General features: G+C 44.2%; 1 protein-coding gene across 3 annotated transcripts; it reads left to right on the top strand.

Annotated features, from left to right (window-relative positions):
• Positions 1-5,774: 5,774 nt before the first annotated feature.
• Positions 5,775-23,948, top strand: LOC144729419 (max dimerization protein 1-like). 3 transcript variants are annotated; one of them, XM_078609691.1, is made up of 7 exons: positions 5,775-6,141; positions 7,196-7,304; positions 9,660-9,713; positions 9,823-9,852; positions 12,920-13,034; positions 14,472-14,646; positions 16,202-23,948. In XM_078609691.1, the coding sequence occupies exons 1-7, from the start codon at positions 6,072-6,074 to the stop codon at positions 16,372-16,374; spliced, it is 726 nt and encodes a 241-aa protein (XP_078465817.1). In that variant the 5' UTR covers positions 5,775-6,071; the 3' UTR covers positions 16,375-23,948. The 3 variants fall into 3 exon arrangements, with proteins under 3 accessions (XP_078465817.1, XP_078465816.1, XP_078465815.1); XM_078609690.1 differs by lacking the exon at positions 5,775-6,141 and having other exon boundaries at positions 6,302-7,304; positions 16,205-23,948; XM_078609689.1 differs by lacking the exon at positions 5,775-6,141 and having other exon boundaries at positions 6,302-7,304.
• The last annotated feature ends 3,294 nt before the right edge of the window (positions 23,949-27,242 follow it).

Genomic DNA, 27,242 nt, shown 5'->3' with positions numbered 1-27,242 from the left:
CTGAGTTTATACGAGCAAACTTTTACCCCGTGACGCATCGCGGGGAGAGGAGACGAGTCAATTATACGATACAATGCACGCGAAAAGGAACGGGATCATGGGGGGAGAGAGAAGAGAAATAATGGGAAATAATAGTAGTACAATAATGGAGAAGGAATGGAAAAAAACGTGAGCAAACGAACGATGATGATTGGAAGAGGCTACAATAGGGGCCTCTTCGCTGCTGCACGGAGCAGAGTCTGTTCTGCCAGGGGGAGGGTAGCGAAACTCAAGCCTCCTCCTCCTGTAAATCGAGTTATTTACAGGAGATTTTGAGCTGATTTAGATATATTGATGCGCGGTGTGTTTACGTGAGATGTATATGTTTGCATCGGCAGGCATACCAGGCAACTTTTGCACATGGAACATGTTTGCCGTGTTTATTCACATTTCCCTGTGTTTATACAAATTTAAATGGCACCAGCCCATTTTGCGAAATGTAACATTAGCACTCGCAAAGGTAGATCGTGACGGACACATGTATGAGCGAAACGAAAAGCGGAACATATGCTGTGCGTAATCATCGTCTCCATCAGCCAAGGTCTAGCCAATGTTGGATGAAGGCCTCCTCAAGCTGCCAACCACATCTGAAGATACTATAATGTGATAGTCAACCGAACACCTGGACACAAGCATATTTAATTGCTCCATATCTTAGGTTGACGTTCTATTGCATGTGTAGTGGGTTCAACTGAGTCGCAGATGTAGACTTTGGAGGCCAGCTCATTTATTTAATTCCAACACACGGGGTAACTTCCCTTTAACAGAATAACAACCTTGGGTGGTGACCACCCGGCTAACTACACTAATAAAACTCAACGTTTAACCTACTCACGCCGGCTTGTTCCCGCCCTCACAGTCGGCCATATTTGCGGAATACACCACGCCGCCGTTGACCCTGGCCATTCACCGAGCAACCCAACGTTCCTAGCAGCTCCCTCCGCAGGAATGTGTTTATCCCGGGATGAACAGCCCCGGTCCCTCTCGGAACCCGGCTTTATATTCTCTGCGGCGTGGCCGGCTCCGCCCTTGGCCACGCCCACCTTCCAGAACCATTAGGAAGGATCTGGGTCCCTATCACGTGATCCCCCCTAGCTCCCTCATGCGGGCCCCTCTGTCATCTTAACCGGTCACGTGTCCTCCCGGGTCAACTAGAGTGCCATGGCCTCACAAGACCTTCCCCTTCGGTCGGCACCCACACACCGTGTCCTGTAGGGCCGGCAATGCACTTACAGCATGATGCCATCCATCGCTATTACTCAACGCATACCGTGCCCCTATAGGGCTGGTACTACACCCATAGCATGGTGACATCCAGCGATGTCACTACACATGCATTCCGTTCCTTGGCTGCCACTCCATCATTGCACAAACCATGGCAGATGCGGCTAGCTGATGCACAAATTGGAAATGAAAAACTGTCCAATTTTTCATCTAGATTTGAAGTTTTCGTGACTGCAGGGATCCATACTCTTTATTTTATACCTACGTGTCCAGTTTTTATTTGGCTCTACAGTTAGTTTTAAATTTTCCCATGCAACATATAACGACGCAATGCCCGATCCACAAATAACAAGGAGACCTGACAGAGATACACTCCACTGCCCCTGACGCGGTTGTCTGGCTTGACCACGTGGATGTGAAATCGTAGTTGTTACTCTGCATTTACATCAGCCATTCGAAAGAAGGCTACCATTATTCTTGACCACCTTCCATCATCCATCGCAGCTGATCAGCAAAACTAATATTACTGCACATGAAGAAAATGTCAAAATGCATATTGAAAGTGGAGATAGATATGATGGCATGCTTTCGCCCAGTTTATTCAAAGCGACATTAAAATACATTTTCTGAAAACTGTATATGTTATGTGTATTGGGTTTTTTGCTAGATTTTTTTGCAAATAATTAGGGACTGTATTGGCAGTAGTCCACAACAACAACAAAAACATTCTTCATGTAAGATGAACATCTTACGCACCGCATGTAGCCAACCGTGCCACAGTATGTTTTTTTATGACAGAAAACCTATACAATAGGATGACGTTTCAGACGATGCCCACATTCTTGAGAGCAGAGAGGAAGAGCCGTGACCCAAAACGTCAGCCTATTTATAGTTGTATTTGTACTTGATGTTTGTGCGGCCCGTATAGTCAAACACAACCCCCAATCCATGGAGGAAGCTTTCATATCCAGCAGTTGATACATAAAAAGGTTCTACATTTCTCCTTGTACTGTATTAGTTTTGGCCCGTACTTTTCTTTGCAAATAAATGAGCTCTCATCTGGTCACAGTGTTGGCATACTTATCGTATAAATACAAACTACGCAATTGGGGTGTTTTTGGGAACATTCTGTATTTGCTTGTCATAGTTAAGGGGCGTTAAACAGTTTTTTGTTGTTGTTGAGATTCGTCTGAACGTAACACACACACATATTATGCGTATTAGAATGCCTGACATTAATCACATTTGTTTAAATTCTGCCGTCATTGTATAGGCGTGAGCATTTGGGAATGAACGTCATCGCGTGGTACATCCCATTGTGATTATATATTTTTTCTGTGGATATTTGAGACGTGTGTGATTCACTGAGGTTGAGCCACTGCGTTACATAGTTAAGATAATTTTACAAGTTTGCATTTGAGGTACACATACCTTCTAGATTTGAAGATTTCGTGACTGCAAGGATTCATATTCTTAGGTTTTTTCGGTAAAGTCACGTAAGTAAAAAATTAAAATTAATAAAAGAAAAAGAAAAATCACGACGTTTCGGAGGCAACACAAGCTTCCGTCTTCAGTTGGAACTGTCACAGCACGATAGCTACGTGACTTTACCGAAAAAACCTAAGAATATGTACTCATACCTGTCAACCTATACGGTTCACCCCGTATTCTTGTACAGGGAGATTGAGTTTTCAGGTCCATACGGCGTACAGCTGTTTCAATAGGGGCAACAAAAATGTGATTCTATTTGTTTGTGTTTCTCCCTTGTGATGGGACTTTGTAGGATGAACGTTGAGATTTATAAGTGCACGGGGTGACCAATAAGGTCTGAATTGATCTGTAATAAGGTAGGCACTAATAAGGGGTTGGCAGATATTGTATGACATAAACACATAACGCCTATTTCATGTACGTTGTGTCCTAAATGGTACATAATGTACGGGGTGGAGCATTTGTATTGTGGTTAAGCCCACTGCGTTAGGAACTCTTTTACCAGAGCTCGATTCCTGGCTACAGCAGATTCGCCAAGCCGGTGAAGTATGGTCAAACCCACATTCGTCCAACAGTGGAATGACAAAGGGGCTGAGATGATTGTATTATTGCACTGCGCACGTGTCATTCCACTGTGGTGATAAATGTTCATCCAGTTTTTCGCGTGTATCCCTCTTAATATTGTAGCTGTGCTGTAAACTGTTGGGAGTAAATGCTTTTTTTTGTTAGTTTGTGAATTCCACTGCTGAATGAAGGCCTCCCAATCACCATTGTTGGTCATAGTGGTGATAGTATTCACCAGAGGTGTGGACTCGAGTCATGTGACTTGGACTCGAGTCAGACTCGAGTCATGAATTTGATGACTTGCGACTCGACTTGGACTTGCATAACAATGACTTTGTCCCACCTATGAGATGTGGACTCGAGTCATGTGACTTGGACTCGAGTCAGACTCGAGTCATGAATTTGATGACTTGCGACTCGACTTGGACTTGCATAACAATGACTTTGTCCCACCTCTGGTATTCACCATACTTCTTCGACATGCTGGTCAATGCGGATTGAAGGTGGTTCTTCTCAGGACCGGTTCAGTCTATCGCTGGCGTTATCCGTGGCCGGGGTTCACGTGGTAGTTCGAGAACCACTGCTCCCTCTTAGCTGCTTTAGTAGCAAGTGCCAATTTAAAAAGACAAAGATCCCCCGTATAGCCTTTAACAGACTGCTGGAGCAAGTGCTGTTAGCGAGCAGCACCTATGAAGGCCGGCACGGCACATACGGAGGGGGGGGGGTGCCTAGCACCACGACCGGGCCGTCTTTGTCTCCCTACTGACGACGCTTTTCACACCGCACCAGGTACACATTTGAGGCTGAGTCGACATAGGGGAAGCACAGGGCCGTTTCAGATCATCGCTATCACTTGCGTAGGGGCCCGTGAGCTGGACTCGAACTGGGGTCGCCGGGTTCGTAGCGCAGCGCGCTAACCGCTGCACCACCGCTCCCCACATTGAATGCACGTTTCGTACACTGCACCGCACCCGCAGAAGCGGCTTTGTCTCTCGTGACCAATGGATGCCGAACAATACCAACTGCATGTACCAGATGGCTCTTTTTTTGTTTTTTCAGGCCGAGTAAACCTAGTGCCGACCCCCCCCCCCCTCCCAAATACAGTTTCTGAACTTAAGTCGCAAATTGCTCAAAGTGCAGCTGGGGGCGGGGGGGGGGTGTTCCTCGCGAAGAAATTGAAGCGGGGTCACCAAAGGAGAGCTCTGTCCTCACAGCACAAATAATCTCTATCACCCCCCGCCCCCCACATGGAAAACAGCACGTACACACGCAGTTGCGTTGCCAGATCAGAGATTTAACCTCGAGATTGTTTTCTTGTGTTTGAAGACATTTGGCATTAGGTGTATGGCTGTACGAGACACAGAGGGGTATAAAGGCAACTACATAGGTTTGAGGGTTAGAATGACATGTTTGTTGTGTACTCGATTTTAACAGACAAAATAGGCATTAAAAGATGTATTATATTTCAGTTGCTTGTAAACATTTCGTAAAAAGGTCTGCTAATTTAATACAACTTCTCCCACTTATTTGATGTTTATACAAAACTCATGCTCCTTCAAGCGTAACATATGGGACTCCATCATCTAAAAAAACAGGTTTGCGAGGCCTTCACATAGAAGTGGCAATCGTGGTTAATGATTGAGCTTTAAAGCAAAGCTATAAATATGGTTTGTCGCCTAATTTGGATAACCGGAAAATCAATGATCCGTTTAATTTTTTTTAAGACTCTTGAAATATTTTCCAAAAAAAAACCTACAGGTGAATTACATACAATGATAAACTTATAGCAAAAAGAAACTTACAAAAAAAAACCTCCAAACTTGTTACTATTTTTGTATTAAGAGGTTTTTTTTCACAACTCCTCCGACACACACACTCTCCTGCCGCAGCATCGAGCAGCACTTAATCCACGTGTGTCCGGGGCGGGCCACGTGGGTTCCACATGGCACAACAAAAACCTCGGCGCTGGAGCTCTCCCATTGGCCAAGCCGCCCGAGGGGGCGTACACTACGGGCCAATGGTAAAGCGCGGCATCGCGGTGTTGCTGGGCGAGTTACGCACTTCCGGACTCTCCTAACTCCACACCGACCCCCCCCGCTCACCATTCATCCCCCTCGTCAACATCCGGCCCCGCCCAGCCCCCTTCAACCCCCCCCTCCCCACCAGACACGTGTATCAACAAGCACTGCGCGCTGGGCCCCCTCCCCAATCCCCCGCGCGCAGTTCCGGTGGCTCTCCCCCCCACCCTCCAACTCCAGGCTTTAACCCCTCCCTCCCACCCGCCTTTACGCGACTTCCACCCCCCCCCGCGCTAGTTTCCGGCCCCGCCCCCTACTCCACTCCGTATTCAATGCATTACCCCGCCCCTCCGGTTCCCCCGCACTGGGTTCCGGTAGCCCCTCCCCCCCAAACTCCCTCCCTCCCCCCCGAAAGCCCCCACCGTGGTCCCGTGCCCGATCATAAACAAATCGCGTGTTAACGGACGGGTGTGTGTGCGCGCCCTTCCTTGCACTCGCGTTTATAAATACTGTATCAAATATATATAGAAGAAAAGAAAGAAAAAACAACGCAGGGTGCTTGCTTATATTTTTCTACACACGTATACATACTGTGCTATTATTTACGCGCAAAGTAAAAAAAAAGGACATTCGAAGAGCGGGCGAAAATAAAACGGCGGCAACAACAGTGATAATTGGAGGTAAAAAAAATACGAACGGAGGCAGCAGAGCAAGAGGAGGCACCAGCCGAAGATCATGGAAGCTGTTCCTAAAAACATTCAGATCCTCATAGATGCGGCCGAGTACCTGGAGAGAAGAGAACGAGGTGCGTTGACAAGGATTATGATGATGGGCCGAGAGGACACTTGGGTCCGCTGTTGGATGTTGGGGTTGGTTTGGAAGAGAAGTGGAATGGCCGGGGTGGTGATCGGAGGGTTTCTACCCAGGGGGTCACTTGACGTGGCCACGGTGTCAAACCTGTACGCTCCTCGGTTTTTTCCTTCATCTCATCTACATCGCCTCCGCCATGCATCTATCACCTCGTACAACTGATGGTGTACACTCAACATTCATACCCCTCTTATCAATACATCCATTGCCTAAATATCGGTGCTATAACCTCCACGTCAAATCATCGCCCGTCTATACTCGTGCTCTATCTCGTACATCTATCCACCTCCTAAACCTCCGTCTGACAAATCATCCCGTCCTCATCCTCACCTCAATTCTCGTCTCACATCATCACCCGGTACATCAACAATCTGTCTCCTACAACCTCATCCACCTCACCAAATACCACGGCCACCATCTCAAACATCAAACATCCCCACCACCTTCTCTCTCCATGCCTTCACCACCACCATCTCAAACATCCTCAACATCTTCTCTACAAATCTCACCACCACCATCTCTCAACATGCCCTCACCACCACCATCTCAAACATCCTCACCACCTCTCTACATGCCCTCACCACCACCATCTCAAACATCCTCACCATCTTCTGTCTACAAATCTCACCACCACCTCTCAACATGCCCTCACCATCTCAAACATCAAACATCCTCACCACCTTCAAATCTCTTCACCATCTCCTCTCTCCATGCCCTCACCACCACCATCTCAAACATCAAACATCCTCACCACCTGTCTACATGCCCTCACCACCACCATCTCAAACATCAAACATCCTCACCATCTCTCTACATGCCCTCACCACCACCATCTCAAACATCAAACATCCTCACCACCTTCTCTCTACATGCCCTCACCACCACCATATCAAACATCCTCACCATCTTCTCTCTACAAATCTCACCACCACCACCTTCTCACTCAACCTCGTCGACCGTCCACCCATCTCGACCGTGTGTGGATGCAGAGGCCGAGCACGGCTACGCGGCTCTGCTGCCCTTCAACAACAACAAGGAGGAGGAGGAGGAATCGTCGAACAGGAAAAAGATGAGGTCGAGAAAGATTATCGGTAGAAGGTGAGCAGAGTTGTTGATGTTGTTGTTGATGGGGGACATCATCACGACAACTGCAGCAGTTGCCCACAAACACCGCCGTCGTTGTCACCGTGTTATAATAAGAGTAGCTACTCACGCATAACAACTAATACTACTAACTAGTAGTACTACAGTCGTGTGTGTCAACTCGCTCTAATATTCTCACGTGTATCGCAATTGCGTTGTTGTAGATGTCCTCTGTAGAACGAACACGTGCGTGTCTGCATTGTTATCGTTTTAGTGTTAGCGAGCACTCATACAGATGCTGCTTTAGTGTTAACATGTCAATTGCAACACGCTAACACTTATCACATAGGCTGCTACATCATTGCTGTGTTGTTACCCTACTAACACACACGCAATGTTAGTACATTTGTACAATGCACCCCAGTCGTGTATTGACTGCGATGTTACCATTCGCCACGGTACTGATGCAACGCGGCTCACGTGTACGCTGCTAAATAGTTTGTAAAAATACCACCACAGTAGGCACATTTCCAATGTTGTGTTATTCAACTACCGTAGCACGCGTTGTATATTATGCGTACGGAAAACAACAACACATTACGTGAAAAGCTTCCTACATTGCATTTGCAAACCCAAGTGGTCGCTCGCTCGCTTTATTTTGTTGACAATCTTCACCCAAACACCATTACGTCTGTCGGTAACGTCAAAGCGTGGGGGGTGGGTGAGCAGAGAGAGAGAGGAAAGAAGCCAACATCGATGCAAAAATGTTTAAACAAAAGAAATATAGAGATCTACTAACGTGAAGCAATGCAGAGGGGGGGGAGAGGCGCTGTGTGGACGTGTTGGGGGAGATAATCCCGCGTAGTGCGCGCTAATTTGCAGTTATTGCATTTTAAAACGTCTTGTTGTGGCTGTTGCTTCTGCTGATGGTGTTTAGTTTTGTTTTGGGGGGGGGGGCACACAGAGAGAGAGGTGATAGAGTTGTTGTTATACACAAGAAGAAGCAGCAGCAGCATCACGGCCGTGCGGGCTGCGAGGGGAGCTGCCACTCGTCCGAGGCGCCATTTTGAGCGAATTCGTGAAGAAGAAATTTGTTGTTGTTGGGTCGCAACAATAAAAATAACGCGAAGGGAATGGTTTATTCGCGATGAACAGCACGAGCCGTGCGTGCTTGATGATGTTGTTGCTGCTTTGCCATTCGTCACGATTGCAAAAAGAAATGAGAGCAAAATGAGTCGGTCGTCCGTGCACCACCACCACCACCCTCTCGCACCAATTTTGCAAAACAAACCGGCGGGTTGCGTGAGTTTCGTCGCTTTGCTGATGCCTTGCAAATCTTGTGGAGCTCTCTAAAACGACTGACTTGCTCAGGCTTCTTGCCTTGTTCGCTACGGAGTCGTCTTAACCAAAGGGGTTTTTTTTTGTGTGTGCCGTAATGTGTTTGTGCCGATGGTTAGATACGGGATTGTGCTGCTACTGCTGCCATCCCAAACACGAACGCGCTCTGTCAATAGCAACCACCGCCGTCGCCACAAGTAGCCATCACGACGGCTCTCTGTAAAACGACGAGGCTTTAATACTTCTGTTGTTTGTGCAATCGTCTTTTCCTTGCAAACCATGCAACAGATTGCACACATGCTGCTGTTGCATTGACCCACTAACATACAGAGGAGGAGGGTAATGGTGAATTGCGTTGCATTATTTTCCATTATTCATGCTGGCACGTTCACGTAAGGCACTCGACTTTAAAATTGACAGTGGCGTCTCTTGGACTAAAATAGCATTCTCCGCAACAACAAAAAGCCTTTACGTGGAATATTTCTTTATTGTCGTGGGTTTTTTCACAAGCCATGCTTTTTTGACAGTATACGTGTGCTGTGTATTCGAGCAAAAGTTGGAATTAAATTATAGTCTTTGCCAATGCATGACAGTGCAGTGCGTGGCTCAACGTGTTTCTGTTGATGGCTGCAGGGGTGTTGTTGGTGCTTGGGTTGTGTTTTTTTACTGTAGAAAAAAATGGTTGAAACTGGAGCAGTATGGAATTTCTAACCCCTTGAGGACTGAACCGAGAGGCCGTGGCAATAATTTGAAGCATATATAAATAAAGAAATACTTCATTTTTTTTGTTTCTGATGCAACAACAACAAAAAATGTTTGCGCCAGCCATAATTGCACGCATGCATTTTTGTATACAAAACATGAGCCCTGAATGTGGAAGTTGGAGGGCAGTGTTAGTGCTTGAAACGTTACGTACTGTTTATGGCCCGATTCCTGCACAATATGGTGGGAGGAAGTTGTGCTTACTGGATGTTAAAATGCAGTATGTGCTAAGCACATGTGTTTAACAATCTGTTCTGTTGTTGTTCCCAGTGGAAGAACAGAACTCTGCAGCACTGAACATCCCATTCTAGTTCCTGCAATAAGGTACAGATTTTGATTGGAATTGTGGACATCGAATTTGAATGTTGTTTTGTGCAAAACCTTACACTTTGAAAGGAAAAATCTCTCATGGGTTTTTTGTTTTTCGTTGCAGGTCTACGCACAATGAGCTGGAGAAAAACAGGTGAATAAACACTGTTTAAAACATTGTTACTGTTGCGTTATTGTGGATTTAAACTGATGCACGTCAATTCTCGTGAATGTGTTGTGACACTGAATTTGTTACGTTTTATTTCATTGTTGCACTCCACAGACTTTTATCTGGTTAGGTGGCATAATTGGGTTTTAGGCCCACGAAACGTGCTCGTTAGGGAAAGGCTTGCACGGGTGTACGCACAGGCATGCTGTGTCGTCATTCACACCTACGTGTGAACTTGAAGCCCTTGTGGCTGTTTTAAACAAGGCAGCCGGGCAGGATGACTTGGGACAATCCCCCCCACCACTCTTTTAGAATCCTTCATAAGTTGCACCTGGAGCGTTTGGCATTTACACTGAATTGTGAAAATCCTCAACAGTCTTGCATGATTTAAAGCTTTCGTGTCTGCAGGGATTCATCTTCTTGGTTCTTTCGGTACGTGACTTTACCGAAAGAACCAAGAAGATGAGTCTTGCATGACTTTGGAAACTTCATTTATTTTCATAAATTAGAAATGGTATTATTCATGTGCTTATGTCTTAAACGTAAACCACAAGCAGTGGCTTTTTACCTGATGCGTCTCTTGCTAATCGCTTTCTGCTGATTGGCTGATACTTGGTGCTTTGCCGTTGCGTAAAATAGAAACACTTTTCCGTGATTATAATTTTTTTCAACTCCACATGCCAATGGTTTTAAATTCTGCATGTCACAGCTTGAGGTCAGGAGCTTCCTTTTGATATAAAAATGAAAATTTTAGATACAGTAATGTGTGGCCAAACATAGGGATATATATGATCTGACCAAATATATAAAGATCACCTGCAGGATAAACTAAAAAGTAGCTGATACTTGTATATTTATTGCCTGTAATCCAAACCCATCTCTCAGTTCATAATGGAATGATTACCCTGTGCCACTACAGCCGTGTTAAAACATGACTTCACTTTAAATGGATCCATAAAATTTAATAATAAAAAACATTGCTTCCATTTTTTTAATCACTCTGTAGTCTGTATTAAAAAAATGGCATGCACAGTTGATTGCCTTGGAGCAAAGCATTCCTTTTGGCAGTAGTGGTGAAGGAGTGGATGCAAATAGAACAGCAACTGTATTGTTGGTTTTCGTGGCTCTGACAAAACAGAAGATGGTGGATGAAAGAGGGGGGATGAGTGTCCATGTGGCCGAAAATGTGTGTCGAACGCAATTCATTCAGCCGCTCGTGGCACAGGACGTGAGCCTGTATTGGATATCTCAAGTGGCAAGTGGCTATTAATGTACAGCGCTGTCCTTGAACCCCACTCCCACCCTTGATTGAAAACAAGCGGTGCACCACAACAACAAAACAACACAGAAAACAGCCCTCGGTCAAACCACGGGCGATTATTTTTGCAAGGCGCACCTTCATATGGTTTATGGTCTTGTACAAATGTATATGCACTTTTGTGTAAGCTACGTCTTTAAATAGACTTCATTGAAACGTGTTGATGTGTCATTCAAGCACGTGTTTAGCTTTATGAATTGTGTTAAGTTATACCATCGTTTGGAATTTGCGTTAATCCACCCGTAGAATGACCCAGCATTGGTCTTATTGACACGCATGCAAACATACCTGCATGGATACCTGCCTCGTTTAGCTTTGCAAATTTCAAATGGCGTGTTGACTGTCAGTTTTACAAAAGGCACCTGCCGAACTAGTAAGATCATTTCAACATGAGCATTGTATGTGATGTGTGTGTGGAGTATACACAATCATTAAAGCACTGGGTGCCAGGTATGTGCTTTCGGCAGGAGGCGCAGATTACTTGGTGACGTCATCATCTATTCATAGTGATTCCAAGCCTTTGATGACTGAAACTGCACCAAAAATGAATTAATAAAAGATTCGTCTGCAGATTATGTAACTGGTTTTTTTGTACTAAATCCACCACGAACACTTATGTAATAATACTTTACCAGTGACCCGTGCAAGTTTGTAAAGCATCATTTTTTATTGTTATTGAGCTGAATCATTTTACGTAGCAAAACATGCTATTTAGTCTTTGTGATGACTGAACAGATGCACATTTCCTATAAATGTGTGTTTTTCAGTCCCCGTTGCTCCCACTAACGGTAGCCATGTGCTGCCTGTTAGTTCGACTTTGCATTCTTGCCAGACTACTGTTGCGCCTAGATTTGGATAGAGTCAAACTGGAGCATCAGCATAATTTATATTACATTTCGGAAACTAACGTCATGCCCGGCATACATTGTGGTTTTAACATGTACCGTTCCGTCCCAAGTATTTTTGGAAGCAAATGCAAATAATGCTGCGTGGCTTAGCAATAACCGGTCAGTTATTTTATGTGCTTTCTGCCGATCCGTAGAACAGGTCATGTTATATTTACACACGTGAAATCCTAGACATAGCCTATTCATAGCTTTTAAGATGCTTGTAAGAAACTCCTTGTTGAATGCTTCTGTATTTAGTGCTTCTGTAAACCCAGCCATCGAATGTAAAATAGGTGTTGGTGGTCATCAGAAGATTGGTGATTGGGTTTCTGCGAACGCAGAGCAAGTGTTCTATTTCAAGGTTAAGTTTAGGATTTCATGAACTTCAGGCTGAGCACGCAATGTAATGAGCGCAATGTAGTGGTCACGTTCTCTGACAGAATGATATCAATGTGGTCCCAAGTTTAAAGGCTGTTTGGGAGCATTGCCACAGCATGATACTTTGGCTGCATAGAGGTTGCTTCTCCTTTAGTGTGTTGGATGCTGGTGTGAACTTGCCCGGGGGTGATAACAGGCTGTATCCATATGACAAACATACTCATTAGTCATTACAGCATCCCCGCCGTTAACATGGTGGAGTTTGCGCTAAAAATTGTTGCACTGTGTCAGTTGAACTCGGAATCTCATGCTCTTTGCTCGAAGCTTTTTGCTTGATGGAATCTGCTGCCTTAACCCAACATATTTTAAGTAATCTCCCATCGACTAGATATTGTATTGTGAGAATGAGTTCAGGCTTATGAGAATGACGTATTGTGTTTTGTGATCATCGTATTATTATTCCTTTCAGGAGGGCCCATTTGCGCAAGTGCCTTGAGCGCCTGAAGGAGATGGTTCCCCTTGAGGCCGAATGTTCCCGCCACACAACGCTAGGCCTGCTCAACAAGGCCAAGAACCACATAAAGGTGACAAATGGAAAGTAAAATAGCCAAGCCCAGGTGGCTTAGGGGTCAGAGCACCGAACTGACACCGCTGGAGAACCTAGGTTCGAACCCAGGTTTCAATTAAACCAGGCATGCATGTGTAGGGAGTGCCGATGGTCTCAGCCCGTTTGTGCAAAATAAAAAAAATATCCTTCGTATTAAGTTTAGTTTTTTACTTAGTTTGGCAAATATTTCACGTATTGAGTTCTCGAAAATAAAATTGTATGACTGTCATTTAATGTCTTGATAGCAGGGCACATGCGGAGCCCCAAATGTGGACATGAGGTTACTTGATTTGATCTTAGAAGTAGTTGTGACTTTTTCCAGAGGTATTCGCGAACACAAGCGTTGCACTGCCCTGTGAGCTCTAGATGGTCACTTAGTCTTATGACTCACTTTAAAAACTCAATTGGAGTAAAATTGGGAAGAATAAAAACTAATTTGGAATGCAACCAGTAAATGTGGCATAATGTTTAATGACAAAGTTGATTGAAACATTGAGAGATAGCTGCAGTTTTTAACAAAACTTTTTACATTAACCTTTCTGGTGTAATGTTAGTGTTTTTTTACTTGACTTTCATTTAACAAATTCGTTAGCTTTTACGGTTATGGGTGAATCACTTTCAGTGACCCGAAGGGGCACTGCAGAATTGGTTAAGTTTGTATTGTCAATATTGGTGGGAAATGGTTCTGGTGGGAAAGTGTGCACAACGGTCAACATTCCTTCAAATTTCTATAGCAAATTGTATTCCTATTGTGCTCTTTGGATCGTGCCATGGGACGTAGAAACATCCTGTCCACTATTGGAACACATGATCAGTGTCCAGACCCTGAAAATAACTCCTGCAGTAGGAAATTTCAGACATTAATCTGTCTTCATTCATAATCTATAAAATGGATACACACCACATCTCACTCGGTTTAAAGTTTTAGTTCCTCATAGGTGGAATCTTCCCAGGCACAACTATTGGAAAAGGAGATTTTAAGTCTGTGTATAGCACCTGAAAGTCACAGGCTGTGATCGTAAACTATCTGCACATGTTCGTTGCATGTCAAAAACTTATTTTAAATTGTCAACGTTGTCATAAGCCTAAAAAAAATCATTGAGTCATTGTTGAGCAGGCGTAGACCATAAACTCGCTATACTTGAGAATCTGGTTTAATCACTGGCTGTTGCAACCAGGATTTGAACCCAGGATTTTCATCCGTGGCAGCTTGCTGCTCGAGCATTTTATTAGTTCCCCGAGCCACCCGGCCACCTCTGATGCACGCTGTTTACGTAGAAACAGGTGTTAGGTTCAGCAGCCTCATCGCTTATCTCGGATGCGTCAACAGGAGAGCGGCGATGTTGATGTCCTCCCCCCCCACCACCCTGCTGACTGTCGTGGCTGCCCTTTGCTCGCTCTTCTCTTTCTGCAGAGGCTCGAAGAGCAGGACCGGAGGGCACAGCACCAGAAGGATCAGCTGGAGCGCGAGCATCGCTACCTGCGGCGGCGCCTCGAGCAGCTGCAGGGTGCGCCGGTCACCGTAGAGCGAATGCGCACGGACAGCCTGGGCTCGGCGCTCAGCTCGGAGCGCTCCGACTCCGACAGAGGTGTGCACGCGCGCCCGCCCCTACCCGCCTGAGCCTGCACAGCTCCTTGAAGCTGGAGCCGTGTCGCAGCCTGTGCTTGGAGTAGCTGTGTATTTTACTTCTGCCCGTGTGCTAGCACAGGGGTCGGCAAACCCTGTGGCTCCACAGCCGCATGCGGCTCTTTAAGGATTGGTTCGTGGCGTTATTCATTAAGGACCGTGGCGTATTTACATGCATTTTGGCTCTTGATATATTGAGGGGTTTTATTTTTACCGAATTCGAAAACACTCTTGTTTTTTTGGTTGCCGGCCCTGTGAGAGCAGTAGTCATATTGCTAGCTGTAATTTACTGCAACCGGCTTTTAGTGTCTGGATAATTTTTCAGGCCGTGTACTCGGAGTATTTAAACCTTTGCTTTAGTTGGAGTTCGATCATTTTGCGGCTTGTAGGCTAGTATTGGCCGTATCAGTTTGCAAACTGTGTACTACCAGTGTCTAAATTTACTTTGTAGCATGTGTTCTTGCAGGACCAATATTTTGCAGGCGAGGTGCTAGCACCGGCTGTACTTGTTTGCATCCTGCTTGCTCGCAGCAGCTCTATTGTTTTGTAGTCTGTGGTGGTAGTGACTATTGTGCCACAGCCTTTGTACTATTAGTAGCTGTGGTATGCTTTGCTGCCTATGTGTTAACATTATCTCTATTGTTTCACAGCCTCCATAATTGTGCTGTTGCTTTTCCGCCTATGTGCTTGTGGCAGTTGTTTTGTGTCCTCTTGCGTCATCAGTAGCTGTATTGTTTTTAAGCCTGTGTGCTTGCAGTAATTAGTTTCGCAGCCTGCGTGGTTATCAGTAGTTGTTGTGCTTTGTAGCCAGTATGCTAGCTTTATTTTTGCAACCTATTTACTTGTAGTAAAAGATGTGTTTTTAAGCCTGTGTCCACAGTAGCATCGGTAATTTGTAGAAGTAAACATTTTTCGAGCAGTTTTTTTTTAATCTAGATTTGATCAGTAACCTGCACACAATGGCCTACGCTAGTGATTCTGAAGTCAACATATTCGTAGCATTAAATTTGTAGTAAACAGTTTCATACAAATATTGCCAATGATTGGTGGGAGCAGTGGCGCAGTGGTTAGCACACTATACCTTGATTAAGGCGACCCAAGTTTGATCTCATCGGCGAGTGGTATCTACTCTGAACCTGGACACCCCCTTCACCAACCCGCACTCCCAACGATTTGCAGTGGATTGATAAAGGGCTGTAAATTGTGCATTATTGGCAATGTAGTGTAAAATAAACAGATTTAATGGTAATTGTGAATCGCTTAATATGCACATCGTCTCATGGAAAACAAAACCTTTTTGTGTTTCTGTATTAGCAATGGTGCACAAGCATAAATAGCAAAGGAAATATATATATGCCAATCATTTACATTTCTTGATATGTTATATTTGTACTTTTAGGGCAGTGTAATTGACAATTGTGTGTGTTTGTCTGAGCGTCGTACTCTTAACACATTGGGGCTGTTGTGTGTCCATGCCCTCCTCCTCCACCTACCCCACCCTGCCATCGCGACTACAGAAGAGGTGGACGTGGACGTGGAGAGCCTGGAGCTGTCGGTGGGCGGCGAGACGGACAACCTGAGCGTGGGCAGCGTGAGCGACGGCGAAAGCAGCGGCAGCAGCATCCTGGCCAGCTCGGCCAGTGACGGCGGATACTCGAGCTCCAGCCTCAAGTGGCCCAGCTTCTGCTAGCTCCACGCCCCCCCCCCCCCCCCCCCTGGCCTGCCCTGCCTGCCACCGGCACAGCATCAGAGTCCAGCTGGCCCTGCCAACCTTCCTCGTCCTGTGCCTGCTGTGCCGCTGGGGTCTGGCCTGCCTGTGTATGCCTCTGCTGCTCTTTACCTGGCCTGTCCTACTTGGGTAAACGTGACCTGCCCCCCCCCCACCTCCCCTCCCAAGAGAAATTATGGAACAACATTGGGTTCACTTGCAGGCATTTAGTAGCCTCAGTGCCAAGCCGTGTTTAGGTCTTGTTTTATTTGTATTGTTAATTTTATTACTATAGGTATTTTTACGATCACAAACACTTTGGGATATCCTCATATTTAACAAGCAAGAATATTTTTAGATCCCGCCCCCCCCCCCCAATTTTCAAATGTATTATTCGAGGCCATTTTAACCCTGGATGAAATCCTTTTGTTACTAAAAGTAACTTCTTTCTCTTTTTATTTCGTTGATGGAAGTAGTCCCTTCCCGATGTCACGTTGGCTTTAACGCTTGAGCGTGATGCCTGCGTGTTCCTTCTAGGACTCAACTTTATCCTCGGTGACCTTACATGCAGGTAGGGCAATGCGGGCTCACAACTCTCCGAACACAACATTCCAGACAAGTTTAACAACAGTTGTACCGTTTGAGCAGAAAACAGTGTAGTTTATGGTGTGAACACAAAGCAGGAAAAAAAAGCAAAAAATCAGCCTTCATTGTTTATAGACAGTGCATTTTACAATCAAAGCACTTGAGCTTATCGGCGATAAATATTATTACATTATCGTTAAATGTTTCAGCAAACATGTGAATATCGGTAAAAAGAGAGTTTTATTTATTTGAGAACTATCGGCGTTTGTGATGGTGCATCATCGTAAGCCTTCGTGGCATAGGCATGTTGTGTATATACGTGGGGGTGAACTGGAGCATGGCATGCATTCGCCAGCACTGCCCCCCCCTCCCCCTCGCGTGTTCGGGAAATGCAGGAAAACATACGGCCAGTCAAGCGCCTCTTGGTATCGTACCAGTTAGGATATCGGAAGTGCATGACAAGAAGCTGAGTTGATGTATAAACAGACAAAATGTTCTAATTGTTGCATGTTTACGTTAGATTTTCATTTTCTGATGATGGCCCGGAGAATGACCGAAACTGCAGCGATACCAAGTTTGGTTCCACTTGCTCTAACGTCGCTGTCCGTTTATTTACCTTCCCAGTGCACCAGCCGGTCGTACAGACCCCCTAGGGAGCAGTTAACGTGGACCAAAGGCTCTAGTTTTTGCCGAAACACTGCGAGGGAGATGCTTCAGTAGCTCCCATAGTTGTCGTTATTATTTTATGTTTTGGATATTACTGTTGAAATTCTTTTTGTCTCTTTTTTTTTAAGAGAGCCGATCTTGTCTCGTGCCAGACAAGTTGGTGTCTAGTTTTCTTTTGTGCCAGACTTTCTGAGCATCTTGTTTATAACTGGTGCATTTAAAAAAAAAGAGGATTGTAGGCAAGTGGACAGATCCATCTGTCAGTGCTTTATCGGCATTAAAAGTAAACGGTGACTCTTTGGTAACAGGGTTGCGTTGCTGTGCAAGTTACCTGTCAATTTGCATCGTAAAAAAAAAGAGTTATTGCCCCCCATCATTTTTTGGACAACCGATACATAGTAACTCCTCAGAGGGTTAACAGTGGCGTGTAAAGCTAATTCAACATTTGTGTAAAATCCGATTGGGAATTGGTGAAATAATTACAAAAGCAAAGTTGTTACAGGTTAATGGCTACACAAACTGTTAGGCAAGAGGATTTTGGATGGAGGTCTAGTGAGACAAACATGTGGAAGTTCTCCAGTGCTGAACGGCACTTGAGTTTGAATGTTGCCGGGTAATTTACACGTTGCGTGCTGCTCGCTATTTACCAGTTGCATTGGTTTAGTTTGTTGTTGGGTAAATTTCAGGTAATTTTGCACAAAACACTGCCCAGTTACTGAATTGCTGCCAAATAATTTTGTACATTACGTGGCGATTTTGTAATGTAGAGCACTGTGAGATTATTGTTAACAAAAAAAACGTACAAAAATGTAAAAAAAGACTTGTAAATATAATGTAGATGTGCAGTGATTGGCTGTGTATTTTTACAAACATTAGTCCTCTGCACTTCTAAAACAGTTGTACAAAAAAAGGCAATAACTACCTTCCCAGCATGTAGCCGTGTTAACTTGGTGAGGCTCTTAACACAGTACATTCTAATTATCTTCCAGTGGTTACCTGAGCCAATGGAAATGCACAGAAGCACCTCCGTGATTGAGACAAGTTTGTGTTAATTTTTTGGAGACTCGAGCGGTTGCGTGCGCGCAACAACAGCGTCGACCGCAATTTGCGAGTTCAATGGTGTGAGCAGCCAGTAGCAAAGTGGATAATTAAATGCGAGTGTAAACATCGTTACTCCACCCTGCGGGCGCTAGCTCTGCACTCGTGAAATTGCGCAAAGAGAGCATCGGCGGGCGACGCCATGCTCGCCCACTGTTACCGCTCGCCCACTACTTCCGAGCCTCTGCGCCACCCAAGTTGACAAACTAAAAATATCAGGTGGCGAGTCTCGGTCGGTCGGTGTCTGCCGCAGCACTCCAAATATTGCGTGGCTTTAATTATTGGAAGGTTTCTCGTTGCTCTGCGTGTTTCCACTGGGCACGGTGATGACATCTCCATTCACTTTAAGGCTGCACTGATCACCCTTAGTGACCAATTGGGTTGATTGTACATAGAGCGGTGCACGTTCTAGGAGCCATTGTATCGTTGGTGTAGTTGTTGCTGGGCGTCGTGATGAAATGTAATGCTGCTCGTTGCCAGACCTTTGCCACGGTAACTGATCAAGCCTTGGTGCAATTTATTTATGGATTTTACGTATTGGTGCAGCCTTAACGTTTCACCCGATTACAAAACAAAAGAGACAGACATTTAATGAGGACAGCTAAAAAATTATGCTGTTTCTGTGTTCTTAAAGTGTATTTACTTTGTGAACTGTTAAATGTGTAGCAACAGGAGCTTTAAAAAGTACAAAAAAGTCTTTGATTCCACAAGTCAACTTTTCTGGGAATCTCAGGGACTTCACTGCAGTTTTTTTCGTGTGCCTTTTTAGTTTAAATTTTATTGGCAGTTTTAAGTCTAAACAATTGTCAATGCAATATATGTTTATGATCCAAGTGCCCCCACATGCCCCCCCCCCCTAACCCGTTGAGACTTGTCTCGACATGTTGAGGAGGGGGAAATAAACCCTCCATCAATCCGCTTACAAGATGAAAAACAATTTTAAGGCACCGATAACAAGGGTATACCGCTGCAGTTTGGCAGAGGGATAAAAGCAGGTGTTTAAGTTACCCTGTACACGATTACAGTGGTATGATATGCTACAAAAACCTTTTGTAAATGTAATAAGACTTTTCATGCTGTACTTACACAAGTGAGAGACTTAAAATTAAAAAAGCTCATACTGTATTTTAAAGCAAAGCATAACAAGAGACTAGTTCATAAGAAAAACAGCAGTGTCACCAGTTTCCAGTGCATCAATTTAATAAGCCCTTTGTACAGGACATAGGTAATGTGTTTAGATGTTGTCTAAATGAAAAAAGTGACGGTTGTATTAATGCGATGGCGCTTTGAGTGGCAGATTTGTGCCACGTTTGTAAGAAAAAATTCAAATTGACTTGACTATAAGCTAAGGCATTAGAAAATAAAACCTTTGGTGCTATAATGGTACACAGTAGCCATGCGGTCTCGCAGATAGGCAACAGTTAAACAGCAAGGAAAGCGAGCCGACACGTTAAGTCATTAACACAATTCGCCACGACTGGCACATTTCTGCACGGTGTACGGAGCGGGGTACAGTGCAGTGCGAATGTCTGCAAGCGACCCCTTCCCGACCCGACAGAAAAAATGAAGGAAAAACCAGAGCCTGCCTCGTTACCTCCATTTAGTTATTGTTTGCCAGTCAGTTTTAAGCATTGTGTCCCCGTGGGAACGCGTGTTGGAGACAACACATGACATGCACCTGCTTGGTGTTTGCTCGCTCCGCCGATGTAATTAGATACTACAGGTGATGCTCTTTGTTGTTGGCGAAAGGCGGTTAGGTCGTCAACAGAAACTGTGTAGTTCCCACTTCCTCTTCACCAGAGCACGTTTGATTTTTCTCATTGTCCAGGTCACGCAAGTTCACCCGTGTGTAACCCTGCGTCGGGTACACACTTATCGCCCTTAGTCAATAAAACACTTGCTGTTTACGAAACATGGACACTTCAGCAGATTTCTGCTTGACCTTACAAAAGGTGTATAAACAACCTCCATAATCCCACACTTAACCTTGGGCTTCTATTAAAAGAGGAGTGCGCACAATTGCCGGCAAATATTTATGGCTGGAGTTTCTGAGCCAGTAATTCCCTGTAATGAACAATTGTTAAAACGTTTCTTGTTAAGTAGCTTGCTGTTTCAGAAACAGCCGTGAAGCCCTCTTGCAAGTGATAGGATGCAATCCAACCATATGTTGTCCTATTGAGCAGTGAAGGATGCTCAAAAATGAGCCGTGTTTGTGCTGTTGCACAAATTAAACCTGAATGATGAACTGTGATTTGCCAGAGACGGGCTGGCATGTAAAACTCTTACAAGTAAATCCGTTGTGATGACACTTGTAAACACCAGCATACGTTTTGGTCTGCTCATTGCTCATATGTTGATCTGTTGTCATCGAATTGCCATGGTCTCTTAATCAGGTGCTGCGGATAGTCTCACATATTCTTTGTGGACATGGTGCTGTCTCTTTTATTTTTTCATGTTGTGCATCCCCACGCAAACCCGTACACACGATGGCCCTTTTACATTAGCTCAAATTCCGCGACCGAGGGGCATATGCCTTGCCCCCCCCCACCCCCCATTCCGTCCCAGAACTTCTGTGTCACAACACCAATCCCTTGCACGACTTGGGAGCATTCCACGGCGTCACGAGACCTCTAAATCGACAGACCCGTAGAGTGCTAATGTTGTGGAGGGGGAAGGGTTGGTGGTGGTGGTGGTGATGGTGACTCCAGGGTTGGGGTGTGCTCCCTCGGGGTCAAGGCTCTCGAGTCCCTGGGTCAGGCAGACTTGAGGGGGGGGAGGGAGTTGAAAAGGGTTCACGTGGCATCACATGTCACGTACAGCATTGCACTTGCAACCATTATCAGGCATTGACCTATGCACAAAACATGTTACACGGTCAATTGCAAAACAAAGATTTCTTATAAAATTTAATTACCATATTATAGTAATCTTTTAGTAAAATACCTAGATTAGTTCTTAAAGGCCTTGCATACATTTAGTATGTTTTAGATTTAGCCCAGATAAGTTAATTGGCACTTACCTGGAGCTTGAATCAACAAGTACGAATGTATATATTACTGTACTTTTATGTTCTGGTAAGTATTTTATAATTTGTGCTTTTTGGAGGGACAAAGAAAAAGCACATTTTCTATTTATGACCAAATTTTCCCTTCCTGTGGCAATCTGTGGATTTTTATGGTGCTTTTAATGTTATGGTGTGATCCAAACATTTTAGTTTCTTGATAGCGATTATAATATAGCATAACTATTGTTAATGTCCGTTTCCATTTACAATAGAGCAATCGATTGTCTGGCAAGCTGATGTGTATTCAACAAAGCATGCAATTGCCTTGCATTTTGAGCATAAAGCAGGGAAATCATAACCGCTATGATTTAATGTATTCCTGTGTGAATTACAACTAAACACTGTTTATGTTACAAATGTGAATGCAGGCATATCCCCAACCCTATCGAATTCCCTGCGTCATTTAATTACACAATTCAGTATTTTAAAAGTTACGGGTATTTACTGAAAGGGAATACAAGTCTTCAGGATAAGTATTGTCAGTTGTGTAGCAACTGAACAGTAGTACTGGCTTCGATTTTGGCACTCATCTGCAGTTACAGAATCATTGTTTTTGCCTGCACAATGTAGGCAAAAACTCGCACGTACACCTTAAGCTCAATTCGGAACAAACGGCTTAAACATGGTACGAATTTAACACACTTTCTTTTTTTCCTACAAATGTGTAAAAAAAAAATCCTACAAATGTGTAGGAAAAAAATTCCCAATGCAGTATGTGTAGTTACGTTTTTCAATCTACTGAAAAAATATCTTACAGTGTATATCGTTTCATTTTAATAAGGACATGCTTACAATAACCTGCATAGTTTGAGTAAAAATAAGGTTCAGTGGGGGTTCTGTTTGGACTATTGTTCCCATCTGCTGCGAGAGATGGCCGCTAAACACCGCCCCAGTGTCACAGTCCATGTGTTTAAATTTAGTCTGTTCTACACAGTACAAAAATAATCTGGGCATCAGTTGTGTCATACTCTCTCGATTGCCTCCAACAAGATATTGTAATTGGCATCTTACCATCGTGATAATGGACATTATTTTTTATTTAACCAAATGTTGATTTCCTGCCTTATGCTTGTCATGGCATTTGTATACCAGGCCAATGCCTAGTACTGAATCTTGGTAATTTTTCTAGGTTTGCAATTGCCAGTTTCTGACGTTTTGGGGGAAAATAAACCAGCTGTGTGTGATTTTATTTTGTTCATATTTACATAATTAAATACTAAATTTTACATGAATTTTGAATATATACATATATAAGTACTGCAATAGGTACCCATGTTTGTGTGAACGCTGGGCTACATGCATGGCAAATTTATTCCCTCCAACCCTAAACCTTGCACCATTATAAGCAGCACTCCACCGCACTAAAGCATTGTACATAGCTTTGTATATAGCATGTTATTATTTTCTTTGTACACAATTCGTTGAAGACTAGGCAGTACAGGATTATCATTTATTATAAATGTTGAGTGAATGACTACCTTTTGCAGCTATGTTTAATTTTCGTTGCCACTTTAGTATTGTTCTCCCCGGCTGGTTAACATTGCAACTAAAGACTCACGAGTGACGAGAACTTCGTTTGATTGCCGCTGATTTTGGTGAAATTCAACAAATATAGGACTGGCTGTAACTGTCTAATGATCTCGTCACCTTTGCGTTGATGTGATTTTTTTTTTTAAACCTTGTGTCCTGTCATTTCTGCCGCATTGACTTGGTGTAATTACATCGTGAAAATCTTGCGCGCTGACAAAAAGCATCGTTGTACAAATTGCGTCAACGTGAAAATATAGTCTTACCGTCCCAACTAAAAGCATGGACACCATCGTTTGACACTGTTTTGTTGTACACCACAATTTGGCCCTTTTCTTACAATTCCCTGATGGGGGGGCTATTTTGAGTTAGTTTTTTAAAGTTACTCACGCAATTTCTTCCAGCGTGTGCGCACACATTTGCAAGGGATGATTCATGTGCTCTCCGAATTCAAGAAGTTGACAACTGAAAAAAAGAGGCTCCTGATTGCTACTGACAGTGCAGTGTTTGGAAGTTAGCTGTAAAAAAAAATTGTATGCTGTGTATGTACTGTATATTGTATTGCTGTTCCCTATATTATGTAATAATATAGTTTATTAAAGTTTATTATAAAGTATATTTCGATCTGTTCAATTCATTTTTCGAACGGTTGCGTGTGTTTTAATTGTACGCAGGTACCTACAATGTCTAAATAAACAAACATGCAAGTCTGTGTAGGTTTCTGATGGCATGTTGATCTACTCTATGCCATTAATGTATACACTGCACATGTAAGTCCTGTTTGTCAATCCACTGCTGGATGAGGGCGTACCCACGCCTCTATGGTTATTACACCATACTTTGCCACACTGGTCAGTGTGTCTGAAGGTAGGGAGACTTTGTGTGGGAATATAGAATCGGTAGAGTACTATAAATGGACTGTAATGCAGTGTCCTCTGCCGCTCACCATGTCGCCTTACAACCCTCCGCAAACTTGTCTGCATGCTGGTCACCCATCCACGCACTTTCGGACTCAATCCTGCTGCTTGGCTTCAGAGTTCTCATGCCATTGGTCACCGTCGCAGGTGATTTGGTCGTCAATATATAGTGTGCAGCATATAACTTCATGGTCCTAAGTGTGCCGTATGTCGAAGTTTCGTCTCTTGCAATATGGCACAACTGTCGTGATAAAATAGCAATTGGAAACGGCATTATGGGAGCAGCTTATTGCGGGCTACGTTTACCACAATTCACTGATAAAATTGGAAAGAACACAGCGAATAGCAGATAAAGTTGTTTATTTATAGACACGAGGGGTGGGGGGTGACGTGGAGCCTGCTCGGGCTTGTTGACCCACTGCATTGCAGCGACCAACGTAATCCCAATTTTTCTTGTGACCCAGAGCGTCGTGTTCAAGCAAAGCCGAGGTTCATCATGTCCAGCCAAGACTCCCCGTGAAGAGTCCAAGGTCACGTGTTCTTAACACACTTGGGTCACGAGCAGTCGTGAGCGTGATCAAATAAACATAGAGCCCACTGTCCACGTGGGATTTTTGTTGTTCGGACATTGACAGTATTCGTATATCTTCTTGGTTCTTTCGGTAAAGTCACGTAGAAGAGAAATAATAAAATAAGAAAAAATAAACAAATAATTCTCACGACGTTTCGGCCACAACGCAAGCAGCCGTCCTCAGGTGAAGACCAGGTCTGTCGGGGAGACAGCGTCTGAATGAAACACCACCACGCTTGGAGCGTATATTTAAGCTGGGTTGGAAGGGGGGAAGGGCGTCTTGACAAAATAATTATTATGTTTTATTTTTATTATTTTATTATTTCTCTTCTACGTGACTTTACCGAAAGAACCAAAAAGATGAATCCCTGCAGTCACGAAAGCTTTAAATCGAAAAGTATTCGTATAGACCAGGGGTCGGCAACCAAAACAACAAGAAGAGCCATTTCTTTCCAATTCGGTACAAAATTCAGTATTTCAAGAGCCGCAATGCATCTATGTACAATACGTACATATCGTCAAGAAGCAGCCCGTAAAGAGCCGCATGCGGCTCCGGAGCCGTAGGTTGCCGACCCCTGCTCTAGACAATTGGGTATATTCACACAGGCTTGTACGCACACTGCGTTCATGCCTAGCGAGCACGATGAAGCGTTAATTAGTTAGAAGGTTACAACTTCGTAATCGCACTAACAACAGCGAGACCTTTGGCAACGTCTCATTACCACAGCCGTGGCCAGCAGTCGTCCCTTCTCTGTAATAGATTAATGGACATGCAAATCACCCCGCTCGTTTTAAAATCTTTGCCTTGTCCAAAAGCGCACGAACTATTGCGCGCTCGGGCTTGGTCGTCACTCAATTTTGTTTCGTGACTTGCAAAAGGCAGTGAGGCAGGAATGTAACTGATATTGTTCTCTCCATAAATAAAAATGTTCCCGTCTCCAGGTCAGGTCATGCCCCGTGGGGAAAAGAAAAAAAAACACCATTTGCACTTTCAAAAGTGAACTTTTTTTTTCGTGCTACTTTTAGATCTTGGGTTATAAGCAGAGCACAGACATTATTCAGTAAATCGATAGCCATATTGTCGCCACTGTCCTGGAAGGGAAAAGTCTTTCGAATCGTCAGTCCAAATAAATGAGGTTTTTCGTAAATCGAGTATTCGTAAAATAAACACAGCAGAAGGGCCGGTTTTTCCTCAAATAGCTCGTGACGGATTGCCCTGAGAACATTTAAATTCTTCTCTAAACTGCGACTTAACATCTCAGAGAGAGAGGGCGCCAAACATGAATATGCCTCTTGAGAATCTTGATCGGGCTTAATTGTATTTTGTCCTACAATCTCCGAAAAAAATGCAGTTTTTGAAGGCTCATAGTAAATACAACTTTTAAAGATGATCTTTTATAACATTTTAAAATACATGCACGTAGACAATGGCGGTCGGGGGGGGGGCAACCCCTCCAGCAATGAAAAATGATAAAGGAGTTGTTAGTAAGTAAGGATTTAAATTTCGATTTAAAGCTTTCGTGACTGCAGGGATTCATCTTCTTGGTTCTTTCGGTAAAGTCACGTAGAAGGGAAATAATAAAATAATAAAAATAAAACAATAAAACACAATTATGTGTTATTTTTTTATTATTTCCCTTCTACGTGACTTTACCGAAAGAACCAAGAAGAAGTAAGGACTTGTCTCTTGCTTTCTATTCGACGCGTGTGCGGCAATGGTGCAGCCATCGATCGAGGGTTGAATTCGAACCGCGTTGTGTGATCGGCATCGCGCTCGCTGAAGGTGTTGATGTCTTCAGGGAAGTCGTGTACTGTGTACGCAACTGCGCACAATTCTGAGTCACTTATAACTGCTTTGCCGGTACTTATTGCCAATTAATAATATGCTACACAGTGGCAGTGCGGGTCGCAAAATGCCTATTTATCTCCATATATATGAAAGGCAAAGTTGTGATTATGTGTGTCTGTTCAAAATGTTTAGCGTACTTCCCGACATGCAACAAACTTGAAATTTGCCATGTGGGTACTTTCCAAACTGTACACCATGCAAAAAATATAAAAATACACTTTTGTATTTTTTAGGGGGGGGGGGGGGGGCTCAATAATGCAGAGATTTTTTGCACGGCAAGTGAACTGTGACGTCACATCTGTCACGTGACCCGCGCACGTGGAAGCGTGACGCATTGTAGTGTAGCGGGTAGCGCGCTGCACTACGAACCCGGCGACCCGAGTTCTATTCCCGCTCACGGCCACCACCGGTGACGATTATTTGAACCGGTCCTGGGCCTCCCCTAGGTCGACTCAGCCTCAAACGAGTGGTGTGCTGTGTGAACATCGCCACTGGGGAGACAAAGGCGGCCGGGCGTGGTGAATCCAAGTCCCGGGCGAAGCCGGGTAGTCAAGCTAGTTACTAATGAACCCC

The sequence above is a fragment of the Lampetra planeri genome, chromosome 32 (genome assembly GCF_965212315.1).
Source record: "Lampetra planeri chromosome 32, kcLamPlan1.2.h2, whole genome shotgun sequence".
Lineage (NCBI taxonomy): Eukaryota > Metazoa > Chordata > Hyperoartia > Petromyzontiformes > Petromyzontidae > Lampetra > Lampetra planeri.
The sequence above is the reverse complement of the archived record's forward strand: the minus strand, read 5'-3'. Positions and strand labels throughout refer to the sequence as shown.